Source organism: Plasmodium coatneyi, chromosome 14 (genome assembly GCF_001680005.1).
Source record: "Plasmodium coatneyi strain Hackeri chromosome 14, complete sequence".
Classification (NCBI taxonomy): Eukaryota; Apicomplexa; class Aconoidasida; order Haemosporida; family Plasmodiidae; genus Plasmodium; species Plasmodium coatneyi.
The window spans coordinates 1,649,634-1,667,448 of NC_033569.1; the positions used below are offsets into that span (position 1 = coordinate 1,649,634).

The 17,815-nt window shown below is 40.4% G+C and overlaps 4 protein-coding genes across 4 annotated transcripts; all 4 read left to right on the top strand.

Annotated features, from left to right (window-relative positions):
* Window positions 1–4,195: 4,195 nt before the first annotated feature.
* Window positions 4,196–6,640, top strand: PCOAH_00054760 (Uncharacterized protein; the record flags this gene model as incomplete). Its single annotated transcript, XM_020062256.1, has 1 exon — window positions 4,196–6,640. The coding sequence occupies one exon, from the start codon at window positions 4,196–4,198 to the stop codon at window positions 6,638–6,640; it is 2,445 nt and encodes an 814-aa protein (XP_019917581.1).
* A 2,930-nt stretch (window positions 6,641–9,570) lies between these two features.
* On the top strand, window positions 9,571–11,118 carry PCOAH_00054770 (Uncharacterized protein; the record flags this gene model as incomplete). Its single annotated transcript, XM_020062257.1, has 1 exon — window positions 9,571–11,118. One exon carries the CDS (start codon window positions 9,571–9,573, stop codon window positions 11,116–11,118), a length of 1,548 nt encoding a protein of 515 aa, XP_019917705.1.
* A 691-nt stretch (window positions 11,119–11,809) lies between these two features.
* PCOAH_00054780 (Uncharacterized protein) lies at window positions 11,810–13,228 on the top strand (the record flags this gene model as incomplete). The annotated part of the gene is made up of 1 exon (XM_020062258.1): window positions 11,810–13,228. One exon carries the CDS (start codon window positions 11,810–11,812, stop codon window positions 13,226–13,228), a length of 1,419 nt encoding a protein of 472 aa, XP_019917771.1.
* A 1,526-nt stretch (window positions 13,229–14,754) lies between these two features.
* Window positions 14,755–17,406, top strand: PCOAH_00054790 (Uncharacterized protein; the record flags this gene model as incomplete). Its single annotated transcript, XM_020062259.1, has 1 exon — window positions 14,755–17,406. The coding sequence occupies one exon, from the start codon at window positions 14,755–14,757 to the stop codon at window positions 17,404–17,406; it is 2,652 nt and encodes an 883-aa protein (XP_019917889.1).
* Between the last annotated feature and the right edge of the window lie 409 nt (window positions 17,407–17,815).

The following is a 17,815-nucleotide window of genomic DNA, read 5'->3' on the forward strand; positions in this document are numbered from 1 at the left end:
TAGTGTTACGTTTGTACTTATGGTGATATGTGCTATGCGTCTGTGCGCTTTTCATCACATACTCGTGGATGTTTAAGCATACATACGTTTGGTGAGCACACACTGGGGCACACATGCTAATATATGCGTGGGTAACTGCGACTTAGACTGAAAAAAAAAAAAAAAAAAAAAAGCGAATTACGAACACTTCAGAGAGATGCAAAATGTGAAAAGCGAAAAGGAAATAGTTAAATGCGCAGTGTTAAATGGAAAGCCCAAAAAAAGAGCACCGCAAATGTACATAATCAATCGCACACACGCTGGTAAAAATGCCGAGCGTTTTTTTTTTTTTTTGTTTTTTCTCAAATTTTGCACAGAAAAAGTGATAAAGGCGCGTGCGCCGGTAAATGCAAGGGTAAAAATAAGCACAGTTAGAAATTTCCTGAAATGGGTTAAATGTATTTTTCATGTCTATGACTTAATGCTCAGGTTTTCCATTCGCCATTTCGGTTAATGTCTCATTATTCAATGGCTTTATTTCTCTTTTACTTATTTTCTTTTTTACCTCTCTTTACATAGTTCACATGTAGCAATTACATTTTCCTACCACCCGCCCTTTTGCAATTAAAAATTCACAAACGGGGAAGAGCAACTGGCTGACCGATTTCTCGGACGCTTTCATGAGGGTGTAAATTGATGAGGCGGTCAAGTGGGAACAATACACTTGGCAATATTGTGCTTCTCGCGAAATGGGCGGGATCCTACGCATATTTATATATATATAAACACGTGTGTGTAGGCTCCCCTCATGTAAGTGTAGGATCGTTAACTCGGGTTACGTACACCTAGAGCTACCCGCAAATGCACATCGCGCAACTGAATTTTGTTCCTTTGAAGAGAGCCAAATTCCAACTTACACGTATAAAAAAGAGAAAGCGAAGAAAATAAATTTAAGCAAAAAAAATAAAAAAAAAAGTAAAGGAGATAGTCAAATTGTTGTTATTTTCTTTTTTTTATTACATGCCTATTAGCCCCAACAGGTAGAGCGGCAGATTATTTCTCCACCTAGGGAATGAGAATGAATAAAAAGTTGTGGCAAAATTTTTCTACCCTTCCTTTTAATAACTTTTGAATGAACCTTCACACGTTATTTTGAGACGGTATTACAGAGGGACATTTTACACAAAAATGTTTACGCATGTTTCGAGGGGGAGTGTGCCCCGATACAGAGACACCCCGCCATTTGCATGCGTTCGTCATAGCCAAATTTAGCAATAAGCGAAACAGGAAAATATTAAATGGCGAAAAAAAACATACCAGCGTGGATTGCGACGCGCTAGTTTGTTCCCTGTCCCTTCAGAAAAAATAAACTATGTATAAGATACATAGATGTTTGGTCATACGTCTATCTACCTTTTGTAGAACTACCCTTTTCGCTCAACTGATGTGTTTTCCTTACGAATAACCGAGCAATCGACAATCGAAAGAAAAAGAATTTTCAGTGAGGAAAACTGTCTCACCGTCAAGGCAAATTCGGTTACGTATCAACCATTGCGCGTAAAAAAAGTTGATACGTGTGTGCAATTTTACACATCGTTCGCACATTTCTCAGTGGCTAAATTTTGCGGTCAACGGTTGTTTACTTGTTCGATTAATTTCCACGTTGTCTATTTTTTTTTCCACCCAATGATGCCTTTTTCAAGTGACGTTGCTACTGCAATTTGCATCTCCTTCTCTGCACACATGTTTTCTTAATAAGGGAATTATAACCTGAAAAGGTGAAATTACAATTATTGCAATTAATAGGCTACTTGTTGGCAGCGCTATGGTAATGCACAGATGTCCGATTCACCCATTTGGCTTTCCCCGAAGATGCTGCTTTTTTGACGGTTCACCCACAATTGCTAAAGAGAAGCCAACAGTGGTGCTTGCAAAAAGGGGGCTATATTCCTCTCCACATAAAAAAGGATAGGCTAATCTTTTCATGCTACTTTCAAGAGATTGAGTGTGCCTTTTTCCTTGCTTCCTTCATTCGGGGGCAGCGCTGCTGCTCAAAAATGGTACACTGTGTAAAAAAGCACAAGAGACTGTATAAGCGGAGAAAACAAGCAGGGATACACCAATTTGGAAACAGACACATGTATCCTCGCACACCGGAATGGGAAAAAAAAAATATATCCCCCAAATGCGTGCGTTCCAAAAATTTATCCTCACATAGCTGCGTTTGTGCTACGGTTAGGAAATCTTGTTTCCCTTAAAGAGGCGCATTTTACGCAGTTGCCACGCGTTACTTTTTTTTTTGTCGATTCATTTGCTCATTTTTTCTTCTTCCTTTTTTATCAATATTAAAAATTATAACTATGCTCACGCCACAAGGGGGCCTGTTTGCATTTGTTCATTTGGAACAGGGGTACCATATGGATACCCCTAAACGTTGACAGCGTCATGCCCCTGTGTGTGTACTTATATACTACGTGGGGAGTTACGTGTACATGTACGAATTTGCAGTTTGCCTACACATGTTTGGTGCTTCATGAGCATCTTTTTTCAACACTTCAAATGGGAAGGTCCCACAGATAGAATGAAATAAAAACAAAATGTAAATCGTGTGAAACTGACGTTGCCGTGTTTTGGGGCATGTCCCTTATCGAACCACTAAAGAAGTGTACTTTATTTTATGTGTGCAAAGTGAGGACTTCCCCTGCCACAGCACTAGATTTGCATGCCATACAAAAAGTGCACAATCCTTACCCCTTCCTCCGTCCACATTTTCTAATTAGCTACGGTTTTTAAAAAAACGGGGCTTCCCTCACGAATGGACGAATTGGGTGCCCACTTGGCCCATTTCACTGTGCCCCTGTTTTTGTTCATTCCAAGAGGGGGGGATAAAAATATCACCCTGTAACTGTAGCTGTGGATGTGAATGGAAAATAGGTACAAACGTAAAGGCAAATGCGGATGATGATGCGACTGAGCAGCTTATCCAAATCGAGTTGAACTATGTAGCTGTTTCTTTTTCACGCAAGCCCTACTTTACATTTAACCTCGCACGGGGGAAGAAGGCTGCCAAAGGAGCCCATACATATAGGCTATCATTTGCATACATATGACGTGCTGCCAAGGAAGCGTATAGTATCACAAATGGAACCCCTGATGTAATTCAAACAATAAAAAAAAATACACTTATAGTGTTAAGGATATACCACGGGAAATTATGTAGCTTTTTTTTCCTTTGAATACACAGTTTATTTCCATTCCCAAGTAGGGCAGTAATTTTACTTAAACATTTTTTTTTTTATTTTATTTTACATGTAAGAATGAAATTTCATGCATACAATTTTGTGCAATTTTTTTTTTTTTCCACCTAAATTTATTAATATAATTTTTTCCGACTTATATGTACATGAATTTCTTTTTTCATCCTGTGAGCTTAATTTCTTTTTTTCCTTTTATGGTATATATTTCCATTTTTGTTTGTTTGTTTTTTTTTCTTTTGCATATATTTGCATATTTTTACATACCACTGGTTCAGTTATCCTTTCTTGGTTTTTTTTTTTTTTTTTTTTCACCCCCGCGTCGTGAACTGATCGCTCTGTTTCTTTTTCTTTTTTTAAGAGCGTACTTTCACGGGAAAGCGAATTAACAGGCATAAGAGTGTAGCCGATCTCGTTCGAACGTTTGCGTCATTATAAGTTTGTAGCATGCATAGGCATAAATGTTTACATATGTACTTGCATATACAACGCATGCGTAGGCCCATGAGTTTGGAATGCACAAGCCTTTAAGCCCACGCAAGAGCCGCATACGTAAGAAGCCTGCCCCCATTCTCTGCTTGCACCACGACAACTCAGACAGTACCAACGTCCTCGAGTTAGAAGCAGAGAGCAGGACTGCATGTGCTTATGAACAACCACGCGTGAGCATACATTGTGTAAAATATAATTTAATTAGAACGGGTCAGTAGTAAGCGCGCAGATCTATTTGTATACGCACGTGTACATGTATATATGCATGCGTGTAGTTGTGCGCCCCCCAATTGTATGCTTGTGCAAGAATTGTTTTGTGCGAGGACGGTCAGTGAGGGATAATTAATTGGTGACGAGCGGCTATCCAGCGGTAATTATTACTGACCGATCTGCTTAGCAAAGTTTACAGCCCATCCGTAGTTATTAAGCGGACGAATAAAAACTGAACACGTACCCCCATCTCAGCCAAAATGAAACTCAACAGAGTGTTTCCATGCGCTCTACTCATCTGCGCGCTGCTCCCCAGTTGGGCACCCAACACCTGCAATGTACTGTGTGAAAGTAATGAAGGAAAAGTGGAAGAGAAGGATAGTAAAGAAGGACCAAAGAAAGACTCAGACAACATCCCAGAAATTAGCGACAATGAAAAACCAACATCAGGCATAGAACAGCACCAATACCAAACGGAGGTAACCAGACTGATGGACATAATTGTGAATTCCTTATACACACAGAAGGAGGTGTTCCTCAGAGAATTAATTTCCAATGCAGCTGACGCGTTGGAGAAAATTCGATTCATGTCTCTGTCAGACGAAAATGTATTAGGAGAGGAGAAAAAATTGGAAATAAGAATATCAGCCAACAAGGAAAAGAATATTTTATCGATCACGGATACAGGTATTGGTATGACAAAGGAAGACCTGATTAACAACTTGGGAACAATTGCCAAATCAGGGACATCAAACTTTTTGGAAGCTATATCGAAAAGTGGAGGTGACATGAGTCTGATAGGACAATTCGGTGTAGGGTTTTATTCTGCATTTTTAGTGGCAGACAAGGTTATCGTATACACGAAGAATAATAATGATGAGCAGTACATTTGGGAATCCACCGCCGATGCTAAATTTTCCATTTATAAGGACCCCAGAGGATCAACCCTGAAGAGAGGAACGAGAATATCGTTACACTTAAAAGATGATGCTACCAACCTGATGAATGATAAGAAGTTGGTGGACTTGATTTCCAAGTACAGTCAGTTCATTCAGTACCCCATTTATCTGCTACACGAAAATGTGTACACGGAGGAAGTACTGGCCGATATAGCCAAAGAAATGGAAAACGATCCCAACTATGACAGCGTTAAAGTGGAAGAAACGGATGACCCAAATAAGAAGACAAGAACTGTAGAGAAGAAAGTAAAAAAATGGAAACTAATGAATGAGCAGAAGCCTATTTGGTTAAGGCCACCCAAAGAGTTAACCGACGCAGATTACAAGAAATTTTTCAGTGTCCTCTCCGGCTACAATGATGAACCCCTATATCACATACACTTCTTCGCAGAGGGAGAAATCGAATTTAAGTGTTTAATATATATCCCGTCTAGAGCGCCATCCATAAATGACCACTTGTTCACCAAACAGAACTCCATCAAATTGTACGTCAGAAGAGTTCTCGTGGCAGACGAATTTGTGGAGTTCCTCCCCAGGTATATGAGCTTCGTAAAGGGAGTAGTAGACAGTGACGATCTCCCACTTAACGTGTCCAGAGAGCAACTACAACAGAACAAAATTCTAAAAGCTGTGTCGAAAAGAATTGTGAGGAAGATCCTAGACACCTTCCGCACGCTGTACATAAATGGAAAGAAAAACAAAGAAGATTTGAGAGCAGAACTGGCAAAAGAAACGGATGAAGAGAAAAAAAAAGAAATCCAAAAAAAAATTAATGAACCAAGTACCTACAAATTAATATACAAGGAGTACAGGAAGTATTTAAAAACAGGATGCTATGAGGATGATATTAACAGGAATAAAATTGTTAAGCTACTTTTATTCAAAACGATGTTACACCCGAAGAGCATTTCGTTGGACACCTATGTAGAAAATATGAAGCCGGATCAGAAGTTTATCTACTACGCTTCGGGAGAATCGTATGAATATTTGTCCAAAATTCCTCAGTTGCAAATTTTCAAAAAGAAAAACATCGACGTTGTATTTTTAACCGAGTCCGTGGATGAGTCCTGCGTTCAGAGGGTACAAGAATATGACGGAAAAAAATTCAAGTCCATTCAGAAGGGAGAAATTACCTTCGATTTAACAGATGATGAGAAGAAAAAAGAAGAAAAAGTAAAAAAAATGTACAAGGCATTGATTGATGTCATTTCGGATACCCTGCGAAATCAAATTTTCAAGGTGGAAATTTCGAGAAGACTGGTTGACGCTCCATGCGCGGTCGTATCAACCGAATGGGGGTTATCAGGACAAATGGAAAAACTCATGAAAATAAATGTTAATAATTCAGACCAAATAAGAGCTATGAGTGGTCAGAAAATTTTAGAAATAAATCCAGACCATCCAATCATGATCGACTTGCTAAAAAGATCAGTTTCCAATCCGAAAGATTCTCAGTTAACTGAAAGCATTAAAATTATTTACCAGTCTGCGAAATTGGCTTCTGGCTTTGACTTGGAGGACACTGCAGATTTGGCCCAAATTGTATACGACCACATTAACCAGAAGTTAGGTGTAGATAACAACCTCAAGATTGACGATTTGGACCCCGCCATATTTGAGACCAAGAAGTTGGAACAGGAGGACTCTGGAGATGCGCAGAAGTTCCACGAAGAGATCAACATCGATGATGAGATACAGAAACAGGACTCCACGACCGACTCCTCTCCGAAGAACGACGAGTTGTAAGCTTGGCGCAGGTGAAGGCAGTGCCATACATATATACGTAAACGCACGTGTGTGTATATCTGATAACCTACCTGTTAATTCGCACTGGGTGGAACGGGAAAAGCAAACCCAGTTGAGCCTCCACCGGTGGCAGCGGCGGTAGCCGTTGTGATAGTATTCCTCAATGAATGAAGAAGTCTCACTAGTGTGCACGTGAGTCACACGCGAAATCAGCAAAAAGTACCAAAATAACACACGTCACTTTTTTTATTTTTTTTTATATCTGCCCACTTATGTTAACCCCTAATTGTATACAAGCGAAATGCACGTCTCTTTTTTTCATTCTTTTACAATTCTCATTTTAAATAAAAGCACCCTTTTTATGTATGTTCATAAAAACGCTTTTACGTAGCTTTTCATGTAAGATTAAAAAAAAAAAAAAAAAAAAGCTCCACCACTGCATGCGTTATGGGATGCATATTACGTACGTGCCAATGATATATTATGAGCATATGCTTTGCCCGCCAGTGCAATTTGCAGATATTATACGCGTACGTACACCTACACATAATTTTTTACGCAAACGTGGTTAAGAGTAACCCTTTTACCAAATCAATGTTGTGCAAAAATGCAATTACAAAATTCACTCCCCGTCGTTAAGCGAACTGGTGAAGAATAATATTGTCATGCCAGACGCTTCTTCCATCCCGTTATCTGCGCACAAAGGAGTTCACCCATCGCTTAGGGGGGGTTGTACTGTGGAAAACGCTGAAAGGTACATTCTGCGTAATGACTTATACTCGGCTGAGTATGCCAAAACAGTCTGTAGCCACATTTTTACTTATTGTTTGAATTTGGGAAGCATAAGTTGAGTTGCTTTTTCTATGCCATTTGATTCAACAACAGTGAGCTCAACTTGTCGCCGCGCAGGGCCATGGTATGGTTGCAAATTTCCAAGTGACAAAAAAAAAAAAAAAAAAAAAAAAAATACATAAATACATATCGCGCATATGGCACATCGGTAAACATATGAATGGAATCGCTTGCTCTCTTCTTCAATAACGAGAGCGCAGTGAAGCTGGAACAATTCTTAAAACTTAACTACTTCGTTGTGGCGCCCGTTTCGCGGAACAGCAACGTACGCAACGACTAGGAACCCTTTTACTTTTAAAAGTTTCCCGTTAATTGGTTTACCAATCATCTTTGCCATGTGGCCATCCGACGCACGTATATTTTCAAAGTACGCCGCAGCACAAAAGTAAAAACGAATTTCCCATACCATATATCCTTAACTCATTCTTACAACATGATGATAAAAGAAAACGGCGATGCTTTTACTTGTATTCCTTTTAGCTATCTAAAAGGGGCTACATGAAGCGAAATGAGCGACAAAAGCGAGTAGTTTTCAATCTGATGAAATGAGGAAATGCAAATAGGAGGTTAAAAAGGGGATCTCCACTTTGGCGTAAGTACTGTTGGCATGCGTGCGGCCGTTGTGTACGTTTCCAATATGCATGTCCATCCGCCTTGGGGGAGCCATCCAAAGACGTAACATAATTTCTGAGAAGTATATGCTTAACGTGTTGGTGGGCACTATACCAATGTTTTACGCGGATCCTTTTTTTTTTTTTTCCACCTTTCACATGGCAGCTTAAGATTTTCCCATTTGTGGATGTATCTTTAAAGCTACACATGAATAACTGGAGGATCCCCTTACAATTTCTGTTTCCCAATGGGGAAAATCCTCCCAAAGACATCAAAAAGGCATGCAAAGGAGCTGGATGTGTGTTACGACATGCACTTTAAGTATGAATTCTGTTCTCATATGTTTGTAGGGTAAAAAGGTCATTATAATCCCCCGAAAATGGCAATAAGGAGCAAGTCCATTTTTCGTAAAAAAAAAAAAAAAAAAGCGGCTTGTGGTTGCTCTTCACCTGTACACAATCTGTGCGCAGACGTTCTTACGACGCATCCTTACAGTATCTCCTCTATAAACAATTTTGTGATAAATTTTAAATGTTATTTTTTTCTTTCACATTGTGAAACTACCTTTTTCTGCGCCTACAAAAAATGTAATCTTTTTTCGCGGCACTTCATATAAGCACACCAAGGGGGGACCAAATTAGCGTACCACACAGCCCATAAATCGCATACAAATTTCGACCTTTCGCAGGGATTATCATAATAGTTGTCCGTATGCACGCTTTTAGAATTTTGTTGGAGAAGTAGCGCCCACAAAAAAAAAAAAAGGAAACAAAGCGGTTAAAGCGAAATTTAGATTCTTAAATGTCTATACGTTTGGGCAAAAAAAATGAAAAGGCGCAGCTCGATTTTCCCAAATTGTAACCCCTAACCATTTCGATCGACTAGGGAAGAGAAGCGTGACAAATTCTAACCGATCCTTTGTAGCGCCTACTGTGCAGCATGCAGTATGTAATGTGTAGTGCGCAATGTGTGGTGAGTAGTAAACGGTGTATGTTGCGTTGTGCGGATCGACGGGCACTCTCCTGCAGATCCACCGACACGCACATTCGAAGGAGTTCAAATAACATGTTTGCGCTTTTTCTGATTCCAATAAAAAGTGCAGGAAAAGAACTCTCTTCACACGTTGGTTAGGAACATTGCTCACCTTTTGCCGCCAGTGGAAATTTCTTTCCAAAGGGTGGTCACTTATAGCAAAGCTTATGCACTGCTTCCCACCTTGGGAAAAAAGTTATCTCCATTAATTAGGAGCATTTTGCGGTGAGGACTCTGCCATAAAAGGGAACGCAAATTTTTTCCAGCCAAGTCAGCACACAGTTGAGGGGTTCCCTCAGCACGGTGTTGACGCCACTACGGCAATCGCAACCGGAAAGTGGCACGGGCCTAACATGTTGAAATAACCCAGGTGGGGGACCCTACTGGCTTTAAACCACTATACTGCTGCTTCACCTTGTTACCACACGAACGCCATGGATTACGGGCTGCTGAGCGGTGGATCCCCCTTGAAGCAAAAACACCAGCACGCCAATGAGCATGCACAGTATGAAATGTCCAAGAGTAGGCTCTTCCACCTGATAACGCGAATTGGCATATCGATCATAAGTATTCTGGTAATTTCCCTTTTCGTGAAAAGCAACAGTAACAGTGACATCAATATGAAAAGCAAGCCCGTGAGGGAATCTCCCGTCATGATCATAGACGATACGACAAGCGAGTTGCTGAACTCCTTTGGGTTCCCCCCGAACAGCAAAGAGGTCGTTTACAGTAATTTAGAAAAATGGGGCTTCAACTTGTCTGACATCGCAGACGCTGAAGTGAACAAAAATTATGTTGAAGCCAATTTGGACAATTACAAGTATTCAAAAAAAACGTATAAAAATATTTTGTTTTCGTTTTTTGATAAAAAGGAAAGTAGTCTAATAGAAAAAAATTCCCTTTTGTACACATACCTGGAAATACTTCAAACGAAGGAAATAAATACCTTTTACGATTTTTTGCACAATTTTTTGGTGCTGCAAGATTTGAATTGTTTGCCTGTTAATTACAAGGGGGTGTACACAAATGGGAAGTTTTTCTTATCCAATCATATGCAGAATATAACCAAGGCGGAGTTAAACAATGTGCACACCTTGATCAATGAGGCCCCATACCTATACGTAACATTTCATGGAGGAAGAAAAAAAAACTCCATTCATAATATCTGTAAATTCTCCAGGGATGGCTACTACCTAGGATCCGTACTACTACCTTTTGAAGAAAAAGGCAAATTTTTTAACTGCATAAGTCTAAGGGGATTGCTAATTCATCAGAATGACTTATATGTTACCGACTCGTTTAGGGAAAACTCCAAAATATTTCATTTTAGTGAAAGTGTGAAGGAGCTATCAAATAGGAGGGCCTATATCTCCACCTTTATCCAACAGGACCCACAGAATAACCCACTCATGATACACCCCTATGGAATTAAAAAGAATGATCAGTACTTTTACATAAGTTCCCAGAATACTGGCACTGTCCTACGCTTCGATATTAACAACGGGGAACTGGGTCAAGCAATAGATTTGTACAAAGACGTTTCAAACGGGCTAGTTGTAAAGCTTAATAAAAATGAAGAAATCCGTGGCCTCGATTTTGACTCCATGGGGAAATGCTACGTTTCGAATAAACAAACGGGGGTTCATATATATGACCAGAATTTTAATTTAATAAAAATTATTCCTGTTTTTTCTCCAATTTCTATTTTATTCCACAAGGAAAATAATCACATTTTTGTTGGTAGCTCCAAAACGCATGATATTAAAGAATATGACATTAACAACTTTGAGCTAATTAAAGTGATCAAGCACCCCCTTCTTCGACACGTGGCAGGTATCATTATTCACCAGGACTCCATCTTTGCTGTCTCACAGAGGAAGAACAAGCTGCTTGAGTTTTCCATTTCGACGACGCTCCTCAAGAAGGTCCTCGTGGACGACTTCGCCGATGTGGGCGAGCGCGTCATGCTCTCCCCGACTTGATCGGCGACCCCAAATAGGGGGATGCTAATACGTTGGTGTGGTTGTGTGGTGGTTGCCAGCTCCTGTTGGGGGCATCTTCATCTGTGTGCACTACGTACCAATAATGGTAAGCATACGTATGTGTATCCCTTTGTGCAACTTCTACATACCTAGTTGAAAGTACCCTCGTGAAAATGTCCACCCGCTCAACTTTGTTCCTTTTTTTCCAAACAACTTGGCGATTAAAAAAAAAAAAACGCAACGCGGAATGGCATAAAAGACATCCCCATTTTTACTCCCTCAAATGGGTTAGCAAAAGGGTTTAATCATAATGGAGAAGGGGCACATCCGTTGTGTGTGTTTACCCAATACGGTGAGTACATACACATTCAGCATATTGTACTTCCGTGCGCAGTAGCCCTCGCGTAAGTGCATATGCGTCGAATTTTTCTGGCGATTTTTTTTTTTTTTTTTTTAACTTTCCGTAAGTGCACCGATGTGAAGCATTCCCACGGAGGAAACAAAATAACATTTTGCAGCGCGCCACGACTGAAGCCCCCCTTACCATTCAAATGTTGATTGCCCTTTGGTGAGCCCAGCTTGACATAACATGAAGTGGCCACCCATCCTGCGCCTTCTCCCCGCATGTTGCATCTCACCCAGGAGCATGATGCGTGAGCTCTGCTACGTACGCAGAGGGGTGCTCTCCCCGATGAGGCCAAAAGAGAGCGCGTTCAAATTAACAAAAAGGGGAGGGACACGCCTCTTCCACGATAACAGCGATGTGAGCAACTTTTACGGAATTAAAGAAACCGGATTCAGCAGCAGCCGACCGCCCCCGTACTTACTCCAGTTTGACAAGTGCAATGATGTCATAGCGTATACAAGCGAAATAGATAATGAGTCTTTGAAGCAAATAAAAAACCTAGCCATGTTGGACATTATAAAAGGACATGTGACAATCCTCCCAGATGTACACCTAGGAAAAGGAATAATAATCGGTTCTGTATTTTTAACGAAGCATTTTATCATCCCCAATGGGGTCGGAGTTGACATAGGATGTGGCGTACTCTGTGTTAAAATTAACAAGTTAAAAAAAAAAAACCTCCATGAGGATGTCATAAATAATATATACAAGAAGATAAAGCGGAACGTCCCCTTAAGTTTCGATTATCATGAGAAGGAAGTGTTCGATGCGAAAAATGTGTTAGACGGATTGGTGGCCAAATACGCCAGCAGCAACATGACTCATCATATAATGAACCCTAAGCATTTGAAGCAAATGGGGACGCTAGGCGGGGGGAACCACTTCATCGAAATTGCATATGACGCATTGGAGGATGGTAAAGAGGAACCGCTAAATGGTGATCTATCAGGAGAGACCCACCAAAATGACACCACCAGCAGCAACCGATACGAACAAGAACATTCCCCAGACGCTGATGTTTACATTTTAATACACTCTGGAAGTAGAAACATCGGCAAAAGGACGGCTGAATTTTATGACGAGTTGGCTAGCCAAGAAAGCAAAGTAAAAAGAAACGACCTAGCCTATCTAGACTTGAGAAAAAAACAGGGACAAAATTATCTGAAGGATATGCAATTATGTCAAGAATATGCAAAATATAATAGAATTTACATGATGAAAATTATCGAAAAAATTATTAAGGAAGAAGTTAACTGCACACTGGATTGGCAAAATGCCATAAATATTCATCACAATTTCTGTAGCCATGAATTGGTTACCTATCTCCACGATGGGGAAGTAAAAAAGGAATACATGTATGTTACAAGGAAAGGCGCAACCTCTTCCATGAAAAATCAATTGGGCATTATCCCGGGAAATATGAAGGTCGGTTCTTATATCGTCCGAGGAAAGGGCAGCAAGTTATCCTACAATTCCTGCTCGCACGGTTGTGGCAGAGTGCTAAGCAGAACGCATGCAAAGAAAATAATTAATCAAACCGATTTTGTGAACATCATGAAGGGCGTACGATGTGACACCAATGCCAAAATACGTGATGAGGCTCCTCAGGCGTATAAAAATTTGAGCCAGGTTTTGCGAAACCAAGATTCGCTTATACATGTCGTTCGGCGGCTTCTCCCCCTGATTAACGTCAAGGGGGGGTAGGCACGCGGCCGAGCTGGCAAGCTGGGCCTCTTTTTTCATAGTAACACATGTGTGTGCACATAGGCACAGAAAGCAATTACAGCGAAGTGTGCAGATGCATGCTCTACGCACACGTACCGCTTATGTGTGTAGCTTTTTTCTGTCAGCATTTGACGCTAACTAGGTTTGTTCTTTTTAATGTTGTCGTTATAACATTCTCGTTTATTTTATTTTTTTTATTTTATTTCTTTTTATTTTTTTTCCCTTTCAATATCAGCCCCATTCGTGCATTTACATTGGCATGCTTCGAACGAGGCGGAAGTTTTTTTCGTTGGGGATCTTTTGAAGAACTTTCCCCAAGCAAATAGCCAACACGGTGACATTCGCCCCTTTTTTAAGAAGCAGCGTGTGTTATTTTTTCCCTTTTTTCATTTTTTTTTTTTTTTTTTTTTGTTGTTCTTTCTAATGTCTTTTTAACCCTCTACAATTCGCCTCCATTTTTAGTTCACCTTTTTTTATAAAAGGCGTGGCGCGCTTCTCAATTTCGCGTCACTTAAAAAAAAAAAAAGCCAAAACGAGAAATATTCGAAAAAATATTCGTTAAGTAAAATTGCTACAAAGTTAAAGATAAAAAAAAAAGAAAAAATATATGACTATGCTTTTGCGTAAATATAAACAAATAATTATTATATACTCGTTTATATAACCGCAAGAACAAGTGCAAATAGGAGCGGCGTATCGTAATTGCGGGAAGAATAAGCACCCGGTAGGATCATGCGCAACTAATTAGATGCGGTAGTAGGGTAGGCCCAAACATCATTCGCAATAGTCAAAAAAAGGGAGTTCACTATAAGCATGGAGTCGCTTTATTTCGCCAAACCGTATTCAATTATTCGACCGCACTGCGTATACGCGAACCGTAGGTATATAACTCGCAAATACCTTATTATACCGGTACATGCACCAACGCAAAATATAGGGGCAGTGAGCGACGCCGTTGTTTTTTTGACACGGCAGAGGTACGTGCAAACAGATACAATGGTAACAAAAAATAAAATTAAAAAAAAGCAAGAAGATATGCCGCCCTGCCTACATCTTTCAACATTACGTGAGAAGCCTTTCTACTGCGCGCACTCGTGCCGCAATGAAGTAAAAAAAAAAAACAGAAAATTTTGTTAAGGAGGAGTTAGAAGCTACTCATAGGCTCTTGCCTGCCCGGTAGGGAGTATAATGCCCTGGCAGGAGTAACTAACCTAAGTGAGCGCGTAATTGTTCACATAATTCTACGTGAAATTGTACTTACATCCCTGTTGAGAACACAAAATTCAATGCAAATAGCGCCAGAAGGAAGGACCCCTACTAGCCAAAAATGTTTTTAAATCAAACTGATGCAGCAAGGCAGAATAAGGAAGAACTTCCCCACCTCAGCAGAGCTCACCTGCACATACGTGTTACGCGCTGGGGAAAGTAGTCTCCCCCATAAAAATGAACTGGAATCCAGGAACTTCCCCTAAAGAGAACAAAAAAGCAAACGGACCCTTGAAAAAATGGCGAACGACGTGATCGATTTAGTCTTCTCCCTCATAGTAGATACAGAAATATATCTTTGCCTATTCGTATTTTTAACATATATGACATCGAAGAAAATAAATAAAATAATTCAATCCAATTTTTACCAAAAGGATGCACTCCTAAATAGACTATCAAAACATTTCTACATAGTAGATGTGAAGGCCTCCTTCAGCCCCCTGAGATATATGTGTAGGAGTGCACTATATCACACGTATTATTTTTCGTCCCTTTTGTTTTTAATATATTTGTTCAGACTGTATACTTCCTACAAAGGATGGATTAAGGTTTACTTTTTTTCCCTATTGAACATTACCACGGATTCGTCAGTACTATCTGATGATGATTTTTATGCCGACTACCATGGGAACTCAAGTAATGTGCATCTTTCCCGCTTGGTTGCCTTCATCTTGGGACTGATTATTTCGTTCATTTATTATAAGTACCTTTGTAGAATATTTAAAGGGAGGCACAAAAATGTAACGGTGCATAAGTCCAGTTTGCTACAGTACTGCTTTGAGCTAGCCAAAGTAAATTTCAGGGAATACGTAAAAGTTAAACCAAAGAAGGGATCAAAATTTAGGTTCATTCTGGACACCAACATTAAGCCGCATTCCACGTTCATCAGCGAATCTGCTGCAACGAAAGGAAGTGGCACAGCAAATGGCACAAATGGAAACGGCCGTGGTGCTGGTAGTGGCGTCCCCAGCGCAGTTGCTCCAAGGGTAAGGAGAAATATCCTCTTCCGTATGTTCAGCATTGGGTACTTTAAGAAACACGTCCTTTATAATGAGGAGGTACTGTACGAAGATCACCTGAAGAATAAGTTGCAAGCTGACCAGAAGAACAAAGAAAGCTTCCGTTTAATGCTTATCAAGTTAATGGAAAGGCTGGTCGATGCGATGATCAATTCAATTAATGCTGAAAATAACCAGACTGGAAAGGATGCTTCCAGGGAAGCGGGTCCAGTTGCTACCGGTCAGGCTACTACTGGTCAGGCTGTTACTGGTCAAGCTGCTACCGGTCAAGCTGCTACCGGTCAAGCTGCTACCGGTCAGGGGGAACCACAGACCGCCGCTGCGGGGGGGGAAACTCCCCAGGAAGGGATGAAGCAACCGGTGGATGGAGAAGTCACTACGGAAGTAAATCAAGCAAAGGGGGAGGAAACAACTAAGGTGGAAGAAGAAACTAAGGGGGAGGAAGAAACTAAGGAGGGGGAAGCAACTAAGGAGGGGGAAGCAACCAAGGTGGAGGAAACAACTAAGGTGGAAGATGCAACCAAGGAGGAGAAAGCAACCAAGGAGGAGAAAGCAACCAAGAAGGAGGAAGAAACTAAGGTGGAAGAAACAACCACCAAGGAAGAGGAGGCAACCAAGAAGGAGGGAGGAGCTAAGGTGGAAGAAGCAACCAAGGAGGAGGAAGCAGCACCAAACGGGGAAGGTGCACCCAATGGGGAGGAATCGCAAAATGGTGGACAGACCGAGGGAAAAAACAGCCCAACAAGTGTGACAGAGATAAAGGGAACAACACTAAAAAGTAGTGACACACCATACAGTGACATACACCTATGCGAACTGGATTTAAGACCATATGACATATTTGTGTGCAACTCACATTACCAATTTAAGAGCATCCTAGAAGTGCTCATGTTACACATCCCAATATATTTCCTATTCAAAAATAAGGTCTACGTAAAAACCTGCTTCACTATGGCCATGTATGTTTTCAATTACCTGCTCTGGAATTTCATAACCCTCCTAGCGATGATCAAACCGTCACTGTTTGTGTACTACTACGTCTTGAATGAACACATAAATAATATCCTAACGAGGAATATTAATGACCAGGAGAAAAACATAATTCTGCACTTTTTTTATGGATTCTTTTTTGCCTCACTAATATATTTAAAATATCACTTCAAGATGGAGTTCAAGTTGATAAAGGTGGACCACATGAACCACTTCCATCGAATAATTGACAGATGCATAGTAGAGGCGAACAAATTAAAGTCGAAGGGAATAATTAAAAATTTTGAAGCCATGAAAGTTTTCCCCTTATGTATTGACTATAAAAACAAAGGGATCTTCATCGATAGGGGATTGCTCCGAACAACTGCGGAACTTGAACTTGTACTAAAACAAAAGAAATTAAAGAATATAAAAATATGCTTCCGAAATGTTCAGCAAATTGCTAAATATTGTGATGAAGATACAGCCATGGAAATGTGTAGACAACTGAAATTTGTCCTAGTAAATGAACTGCCCCACCGAGTTGCACTAAACCTTTCCCGTATCATCTCAGATGAAATGTACGATAAAATTAGGAAGAATTCCATCGGTTCGTGTTCTGCGAAACAATCCAAGAAACACCCACCTGATTGCTTATGTGAAATGCTCAAAAATACGGCCATTCATGATTTTATCAAGGAGACCATGGGTACTGAAAAATCCAATGCAGAAAACGAACCCGCGGATCGGGGCAAGCTTACGCAGATAAGTCCTACCACAGGGGGGGATGCAAAAAATGACAAATTAAACGAGCAAGGAGTGCATCCCGTGAAAAAAAAAAAAAAGGACACATGGGCCCTGAATAGCCTAAATGCCATTTTTGAAAAAACGCCGACGAAGTAAAGATCGGATGATCCTTAGTGAAGCACAAAAAAAAAAAACAAATTACGAAAAAAAAAAAGAAAAAAGGATTTGCACATTGTCTTTTCATTCCCCTGAATAAATGCAGGGACCCCACCGTTATCCGCTGCGTGGTGTGCAAGTATGCATGCACGCCCGTGAACCGTATCAACGCTGGTTCGGGTCGGATCCAGCTGGCGCATAATTCGCCTCCGTTTTGCCGACAGTCCCCCAAACAGCGCGTAAATACGCCTATTTAAACTTTTTTTTTGAATATTGTCATTTTTTTTTATTTGCAAAATATCCGTCACGGATTCTGTTTATGTTAACAATTTTATTTTTTCCGATTTTATAACTTGTTTTCCCTCACCATTTTAAATAACCCCAAAATGTTTTTAGTACATACCAGGAA